Raw genomic sequence first — 9,742 nt, 5'->3', positions numbered from 1 at the left:
CAGAAGAATCAGCAGGGAAAACTATAAACAGATTTGGTTAAAGGAGTTCCATAAAGAATCGAGGCATATCAAAATGAAGCAATTAATGGCCAGACAGAATGATGTAAATCAGATAGTTAAGCAATCCATTACCATGGCACGGAATGCATCCATGAACGGAAATCTCCTGCTGTTTAGTTAATCCAAAAGTGTCCAAAGATGAATGGGAACTTAAACGCGGCGTAAAATACGTAATAAAAACGGGCAAACGGGTTTCTGAAACTGCTACAGTTGTTTCATTGTGATCTTTATTGGAATTTAAACATGATAAGTCAGGTATGTAGTGCGCACAACCACAATCCATAAGATTACGAAATATGTTATGCAACTCTCAACTCATCAGGTTTACCAAATAAACAAGCGAGCAATGACATGTTGGTTAATTGACAGGAAATTTTAACAACAGGAATTACTAACATTTAAGAAATGTAAAGTAGATCGGACTACAATCTTTCAATCACGAGATCACGAGGTTGCATAGCAGAAAGAGATTGTAAATTAAAAAACAGCTAAAAGGCATTTGTATTATAAACATGTCATTAAACTCAACGACCTCGCTCATAAAGGTTGGTGCAGCAAAACAGGCTTGTATTCCAGCAGACAGCAGGGCCAGGCATGACATTTCATATCATAATACAGTTGCAAATGTTGTGTCAAAAAAAAGCAAACAAACATTTATTGTGTTATAAGGTTTAGAACATTTAGGAGTGATATGATTACTTATTCATTTACTTAAATCATCTTGATTAAAACCCTCCGATATACATACATACATACATACATACATACATACATACATACATACATACATACATACATAGATATATATATTATACAGAGAGAGAGAGAAAGAGAGGGAGAGAAAGGAAGAGAAAGAGAAAGAGAGAGAGGGAGAGAGAAAGTGAGAAAGTGAGAGAGTGGTAAGGAGGGAGACAGAGAGAGACACACCTGAAGTTAAAACAAACAATTTAAGCAGTTTAAAAAACGCAATTATAGTTAACCATCCGACTTCTAAATCTATTTTTAAAAGACGTACACTGAGTTTTGTTAATTTGCGATAGAATTTCACTAATACAATTTACAATAAGCATAATTAAATCTCAGAATGAGATTGAAACAGTAATCGCTCGATAATGTAAAGTATAGAAGCCATCTTATCATGGCTAACCACATTGGGGAGGGGGTGTTACTGTAGCTTTATAGTCCCAAGAGATCTTCGTCTCTAGCTGGCTCTAGACACAATATCTGTGTCCTTGGAGTATTTGCAAAGGGAGGCCATCCCTTCCTCGCAAGCCTGAGTGATACGCTCGAACTAGTTTCGGGATTGTTGTCCCTCGTCAACGGGCGGTAACCACCAGGTAGCGATGAAAGTGAAGGCTCCTTTGCAAATAGATATAAGTTTTTCTAATGGCGTCTGCCAAGCAAATTCAGTTGAATAAAAAAATAAAATAAAATAAATTTATTTTCAAGGGAAGTAATAAAGAAAAGATAATTTAGAGTAGCGTCCCTTCGCAAAAGAAAAACAACTACAAATGTATAAGCGCCTTTTTCTTTCTGATTCGATCGTTTCTTCTATCTTTTATCTTTTACACGCTTCAGTCATTAGATTGCGGTCATGCTGGGGCACCGCCATGAAAAATTTTAGTCGAGCGATCCTTTTTTTTTCGTAAGATTGGTATTTATTCTATCGGTGAGTTTTGGCGTGCCGCTAAATTACGGAGACGTAAACATGCCAATATCGGTTGTCGATCAATGGTAGAAGGCACACACACATAGACAAATATATGTATATATATATATATATATATATATATATATATATATAATATATATATATATATATATATATATATATATATGTCCGACGGCTTCTTTCAGTTTCCGTCTACCAAACCCACTCACAAAGCTTTGGTCGACCCGAGGCTATAGTAGCAGATTTTTGCCCAAGGTGCCACGCCGTGTGACTGAACCCGAAATGATGTGGTTGGGAAGCAAGCTTCTTACCACACAGCCACGTCTTTGCCTATTGAAGATCTCATTGAATTCAGCATTTTCGAGAAGTTTTGATCCTTCCTGTAATACCGAGCAGTGATTGATACCATCGGAAAATGTCCGCATTCTTCAGTCCACACTGAAGTTCAGTTTGATGGACGTACATTCATTTTTGTACGTCAGATATATATGTGTGTGTGTGTGTGTGTGTGTGTGTGTAGATCATGCAAGGGACGCTACTACAAATTATCTTATGTGACTTCCCTTGAAAATTACCATCGGCGAATTTATTCAACGAAATGTTTAGAATGACATTTAAATATAATATCTTGTATAACTTTCTTGTGAATTGTATATTAACAATTTTTTTCTGCGACATATTAAGTGCATATAGCATACACTGTCGACATATACTGGTTAACTTTTAAGTTATTGTCTTATATAGAGAGAGACTATCGGGGAAGTTTGGTTTGTGAATCTCTTTGCAGATTAATTTACGATTGGCTTCATGGAAATTCAAGTGTGTGAGTGTTCACGTGCGTGCGCGCATGTATGTGGATGTGTGTGTGTGTACATATATAATTTTGACAACTATTGTAGATTATTAATAAAGAAGTTTTTCCATTTTCTTTCGATATAAACTGTTTCACCACTTCTTCAAGTACCAATCAAATCAGATTCCATAATATATTGCTGCAAGCATGCACACACACACACACACACACATACACACACACACACACACACACACACACACACACACACACACACACACACACACATATATATATATATATACATATATGTGTATGTGTGTATTTTCGAAATGAAAAAGCCGGCATATTTATTTACCTCCGACAGGGAGCTGCGCTTGCGCTGTTAATTTGAAAACTTAGAATTTATAACCACGATGCATATACTGGATTGCCTCGTGTATATATATTTAATCTAAGTTGTACCTGCTGAAGAAGACTTCGCCTAGAATATTATTTTATTTGCTAAAAAAGTCTGAAACCATTTGTCCAGGAGTTAGATGGTAAATGTTTTTTCATTTTTCATTTTCTTCGATATTTTATCTCTAATAGTGGTTCGGAACTTAACTGTTCTCTCTAGCGTGCAGGTAGTCCTATGATGGCTACCTCTTATGCATTTAAATGTACACTGTATTTACACACACACACACACATGTATCTTAACATACATCCGTGTGCGTGTGCGTGCGTGTGTTTATGTGTGTTTTAGTAGTTCCTTAATTGGATAGAAGTTGTGGAACGAATGAACAGATAAACCAACCTTCGTTGATTCCTGTCATTTCTGATCCTAAATTATTTCAGTAAATTTATTTTCGTTTCATCTCCTCCAAATCCTCAAACATGGGTTTTGGCTGTCGTAGCTAAAATAAACCAAGGAACAGGAGACAATATGGGATGTGTCATAACTTTTGTTCCTTCTCAATTGGGATCGGTCTTCAAAGGTATTTGAACATTCTCAAATTACAAATACCTCTTTTATTGTAATATATCTATTGACAAATCTTGTCTGGTTAGCAGCACGTTTGTCTAATGACCACTGCAACGTTTTCGGCAGAATTCCCTGTCTGTTATATGTTTGTAATAAATGTTATGATGGCGTGCATGATCCACATCTGCTACTGTTGTTGTTGTTGTACTTCTCGTTGTTATTGTTGCTGTTGCTGCTGCTGTTGTTGTTGTTATTGTGCTTGTTGGTGGTGTTATTGTTGTTGTTGTTGTTGTTGTTGTTGTTGTTTTTCTTCTTCTTCTTCTTCTTCTTCTTCTTCTTCTTCTTCTTCTTCTTCTTGATCAAGGGAACCATTTGATCGAAGCCATTCCAGTAGGTGTCAAACTCGGGCCGACCAAAGCCTAGTGAGTGGATTTGGTGGACTAAAACTGAAAGAAGCCCGTCGTATATATATATAATATATATATATATATATATATATATATATATATATATATATATGTGTGTGTGTGTGTGTGTGTGTGTGTGCGTGCGTGTGTGTGCGTGTGTGTGTGTGTCTGTGTTTGTACCCCCACCATCGCTTGACAATCGATGCTGGTGTGTTTATGTCCCCGTAACTTAGCGGTTCGGCAAAAATGACCGATAGAATAAGTATTAGGCTTACAAAGGATAAGACTTGGGGTCGATTTGTTCGACAAAAGGCGGTGCCCCTGCATGGCTGCAGTCAAATGACTGAAACAAATAAAAGAATAAAAGAATAAGGTCATATTGTGTGAAGGCGCGCGGCTTAGTGGTTAGGGCATTCGGCTCATGATCGTAAGGTTGTGAGTTCATTTCCCAGCGACACGTTTTGTCCTTGAGCAAGACACTTTATTTCACGTTGCTCCAGTCCAATCCACTGGCAAAAATGAGTTGTACCTGTATTTCAAAGGGCCAGCTTTGTCACACTCTGTGCCACGCTGAATCTACCTGAGAAGTATGAGAAGGGGTAGGCGTGTCTGTGGAATGCTCAGCCATTTGCACGTTAATTTCACGAGCAGGCTGTTCCGTTGATCGTATCAGCTGCGACCCTCGTCGTCGCAACCAACGGAGTGCTCCTTTTAACACACACACACACACACACACACACGCGCGCGCGCGCGCGCATATATACACAAATGCATACAGTGACATGTAAAGGGACTGAACCAGGAGTCATATGGTTGGGAAGCAAACTTCTTACCACACAGCTACATACAATATTCTTTATTCATTAAACTAATGAGTCTGATTTTGTCTTTCCTTTCCTTGCAGCGTGAGTGTATCAGTATCCACATCGGACAGGCAGGAGTTCAAATCGGTAATGCATGCTGGGAACTGTATTGTTTGGAACATTGTATCCAGCAAAATGGTCAAATACCTGATCTGAGGTCACAAACAGGCAGCGATGATTCGTTTAACACGTTTTTCAGCGAAACTGGTGGAGGAAAACACGTCCCAAGGGCCGTTTTCGTTGATCTGGAACCTACGGTCATCGGTAAGTTGGCTTGCCACAATTTCTTAGGGTCAAACCTGGACAAACTTTAACTTATAGCAATTAAATCGAGACAACCTCTAAATTAAACAATTGCAGCGTGGAAGGTGTTTATAATTCCAAGATGCAGCACGGAATTTTGTCAGTGAACAGGTCGCGGTCTCAAAGCGACGAAAATATTTTGATAAATTAGATTTAAATGTTGAAGTGAATTTAACGGATCTTGTGTGTTGCTTAAATGGCTTATAAACACCTTCCACCCTGCAATTGTTTTCGTTCCAGCACACGATCTCAGATCAGGTCACTTGCTATGCAAGTACATCTCTGTAAACTTTGAATTATAGTTAATCATAGGAACTGATGCTTCCAAATACATTATTTTCGTTACATGCAATGTGCATCCTTTTCTCTCTTATAACAAGTTGTTGAACTTCTAAGAGAGAGTTAAAGTACGTTTCAGCACCCATTCATTATTTATAAGAAATAAAGCTGGCAGAATCGTTCGCATGCCGGGCGAAATGCTGAGCGGTATTTCGTTTACCGCTACGTTCTGAGTTCAAATTCCGCCGAGGTCGGCCTTGCCTTTCATCCTTTCGGGGTCGATGAAATAAGTACCAGTTACGCACTGGGGTCGATGTAATCGACTATCTCCTCCTCCAAAATTTCAGGCCTTGTGCCTATAGCAGAAAGAATTATTTATGAGAAATTATGTTGGGGAATATCATAAAAGGCTTATCTTAGGGCATATTTCTCATATCATAGTTATTCTATTATTCTGTTGTTCTGTTTTTATTCTAGAATTTGTCGAAATTCCTTATTTATGTCACTTTTATTTCTCTGTTTCATAATTTGTTTACGTCTATATTTCATTTAGTATTTCTCTCCTAAGATTAATTCTTTAGCAGATCTGATCTATTGCAGATATGATTCCATAGTTGCAGGTATAATATGTTCAGTGATCGTTAATTTATCTAAGACATTTCGAAAACACTTCTAAGAAATAAATATACTGCTAGCAAATTACAATTCTAACTCAGTAGAGAGCATTATATGAATTATCCCAGTGGTGTGGGAGACAACTGCGGATATATGTTTCATTGTTATTAGACCTCTTCAGCGGTTCATAGGCTACACTGTACTTGCTGAGGCAGCAATGAGAGTCATTATATATCGTACATGGAACAGACGAGAAAATTTAAAGTATTTTAAAGAATAAATTATTCAGAGTCACCCTCTGCTCGAAATGTAAAAATTTAGTTATTGCTTCACTGACGATGTCTAATTAGGCCAACATATATCCCGTGTTTGCTGGAATAATTAAAACAATATTTGTTTTAATTAATATTGTTGTTTCTGCCATAACAATTATTCCGTTGAGATTTTCAACGTTTTCTGAATTAAATTTGTTAACATTAACTTAACAACTGTCGTTACGTGTGGATGACGTCACCGAGCAATCATTTGCTGTTGCCAATATCGAAAGTTTACGAGGTGGGTGAGGTAGGGTGGTGTGGTGTGGGGCGAGGAAATTAATTTTTTTGTATAAGATTAGATTCTTCTATCTGTTTTATACATATATGTTGTCCTACAAACACAAACATACAGTCACTCTCACACACACGCATACACGCGCGCGCACACACACACATACGCACATGCACACACATAGACACGCACATACACACACACGCACGCACAAACACACACACATACATACACGCAACACAAAACACACAAAACACACACGCATACGCATACACGTGCGCGCGCACACACATGCACAAGCATACACACACGTACACACAAATGCTCACGCATGCACACACACATGCACACACACACGCATACACACATGCGCACATATACACACACACAAGTATAGACATACGCACGCACAAACACACATACACACAAGCATGCACACATGAGCGCACAAACACACACACATGCACACACACACAAACGCACATACACACACACGCATACACACACGAACACGTATACACGGGCACGCGCACACACACACAAGCATACACACACGCATACACAAATGCACAGGCACGTACACACACATACACACACGCATACACATACACATACATGTATAGACATACGCACCCACAAACACCCACACACACAAGCATACACACAATCGCGCACGCATACACACACACGCGCGTTTACACACACATACATACACACGTACACACATACAAATATACACACGCATACACATACTCAATTATTATACATATGCTGACATACACACACGCACGTCCTCTTATTTACACAAACGCTAATAATAATTCTATTGTTTCTCCAATTGCAGATGAGGTCCGTACAGGTCCGTACCGCCAGCTGTTCCACCCGGAGCAGCTTATCAGCGGTAAAGAAGATGCGGCCAATAATTATGCCCGTGGTCACTACACTATTGGTAAGGAGATAATCGATTTGGTTCTGGACAGAATCCGCAAGCTCACTGACCAATGTATTGGACTGCAGGGTTTCTTGGTGTTCCACAGTTTCGGTGGTGGCACAGGTTCCGGTTTCACCTCGTTACTGATGGAACGGCTGAGTGTCGACTTTGGGAAGAAATCCAAGCTAGAGTTCTCGGTGTATCCTGCACCTCAGGTTTCAACAGCTGTTGTCGAACCGTATAATTCGATTCTGACCACCCACACGACTTTGGAACACTCTGATTGCGCTTTTATGGTCGACAACGAAGCTATTTACGACATATGTCGCAGAAATCTCGACATTGAACGTCCGAGTTATATTAACTTAAATCGACTGATTGCTCAGGTGGTGAGTTCCATCACGGCTTCTTTGCGTTTTGACGGTGCGCTTAACGTTGATCTGACGGAGTTTCAAACCAACCTCGTTCCTTATCCTAGAATCCATTTCCCATTGGTTACTTATTCACCAATCATTTCGTCAGAAAAAGCTTACCACGAGTCTCTTTCGGTGTCTGAAATTACTAACGCTTGCTTCGAACCTGCCAACCAGATGGTCAAATGCGACCCACGCAACGGCAAATACATGGCTTGCTGCATGCTTTATCGTGGAGACGTCGTTCCGAAAGATGTGAACCAAGCAATTGCTACGATCAAGACAAAACGATCAATTCAGTTTGTCGATTGGTGTCCAACAGGGTTCAAAGTAGGGATCAATTACCAACCCCCGACGATTATACCTGGTGGGGATTTGGCTACCGTTCAAAGAGCTGTTTGTATGTTAAGTAACACGACAGCCATCGCAGAGGCCTGGGCCAGACTTGACTACAAATTTGATCTGATGTATGCGAAACGAGCTTTCGTTCATTGGTATGTCGGTGAAGGAATGGAAGAAGGAGAATTTGCAGAAGCCAGAGAGGATCTTGCTGCCCTTGAGAAAGACTATGAAGAAGTGGGAGGCGATTCTGATGAAGGAGGTGCGGAAGATGAGTTTGAAGAATACTAAACATAGAGATTTTCTTCAAACCAGTCAATTATTGCGTTGATCTTGCTGTTTCCAGTGGCATGAAAGTGGACCATAATCATAGAAAAATATATATTATGCCCCCGACCCCCAGCGAACTTAAATCTCTCTCGCAATTTCTTTCTCGCTTTTTTCTTCTCTTTAATTTTCTCAGCTTTCTTCTGTCTGTCTCTCTCTCTCTCTCTCTCTTTCTTTCTTTCTTTCTCTTTCTTCTTTGTAATAAACACCAGACTTGGCCGAAGATGTCTTCAAAGGTTGACTATGATAATCAACTCATAAAAATTCTTCAATTATTTCCTGTCTTTTAATAGCTGAATACATCGATATTCATTTCCAAATTTCGAACAGTGAATGACATTTTAGGATATATTGTTTTCGTTTTTTCCTTATTTTTCTTTTTTCATGGATATTTTTGATTCTCCTTAATAATTTTAATTTGTAATAAATACATAATATATACACCCATGTGTAGGTTACGTATGTATGTACACGTGTATATATATATAAATGAATACATAAAGTATATATATATCTATATATACATACATACATGCTGACAATCCAACCTAGCAGCACCAAATCTGGTTACTCCCACGGAAAGGCCGTCGCCTCCATAGTGTTAATTCTTTACTATCTCGCTTCAACACCCCGTCCTACCATCTGCAGCAGTAAATGCAAGAAATTGCATCGCAGCCTCCAGATATAGCATCATGTCCGTCCACGTTGACCTAATAACAAAGACAAGGACTTATATCACTTCCAGACAAATAGCACCACGTGACCTGAGTGAACCAACAGAAGCTTAACATCTAGAATTTGTCTCATATCCTGTTACTCGATTCTCAGATATCTGACGAGGTAGGTTCGTTCTACAAACCAGCAAAATTTTAAATTGCGTGGAGCTGAGTTAGACGATTATATATATATATATATATATAATATATATATATATATATATATATATATATATATATATATATATATTATATATATATATGTATTTATATGTATGCATATATATAGTCATGGTATACTTTGTATTCTGTTAAGAACGTAGTAGTGTACAGTATAAAGCTCGTACGCCTTCAGATTTCACCCTGTGCTATCCAGTAGTAGTATTTTACGTGCTTCCAGGTTTGCGTTTGGGCTTCTGTCGTGTGTGAATAGGTAATCGAAAAAATTTGGAGTCAACAAGAAGGAGTACGGTTGGATATTTATTTTCAATTACTACAATTTTTCCAC

At 38.7% G+C, this 9,742-nt stretch overlaps 1 protein-coding gene across 1 annotated transcript; it reads left to right on the top strand.

Moving 5' to 3' along the window:
• Positions 1 to 3,033: 3,033 nt before the first annotated feature.
• On the top strand, positions 3,034 to 8,940 carry LOC115226892 (tubulin alpha chain-like). The gene is made up of 3 exons (XM_029797875.2): positions 3,034 to 3,067; positions 4,804 to 5,026; positions 7,353 to 8,940. Exons 1-3 carry the CDS (start codon positions 3,065 to 3,067, stop codon positions 8,480 to 8,482), a joined length of 1,356 nt encoding a protein of 451 aa, XP_029653735.2. The 5' UTR covers positions 3,034 to 3,064; the 3' UTR covers positions 8,483 to 8,940.
• Positions 8,941 to 9,742: the final 802 nt, after the last annotated feature.

The sequence above is a fragment of the Octopus sinensis genome, unplaced genomic scaffold (genome assembly GCF_006345805.1).
Source record: "Octopus sinensis unplaced genomic scaffold, ASM634580v1 Contig00352, whole genome shotgun sequence".
Taxonomy (NCBI): Eukaryota; Metazoa; Mollusca; class Cephalopoda; order Octopoda; family Octopodidae; genus Octopus; species Octopus sinensis.
Note: the sequence above shows the minus strand (reverse complement) of the source record. Positions and strands in the feature narration are given on the sequence as shown.

Bases quoted from the DNA above. Each gene is read 5' to 3' on its own strand.
- LOC115226892 (XM_029797875.2), top strand. The intron at 5,027-7,352 runs GTAAGTTGGCTT...CTCCAATTGCAG, and splicing joins TCTGGAACCTACGGTCATCG to ATGAGGTCCGTACAGGTCCG.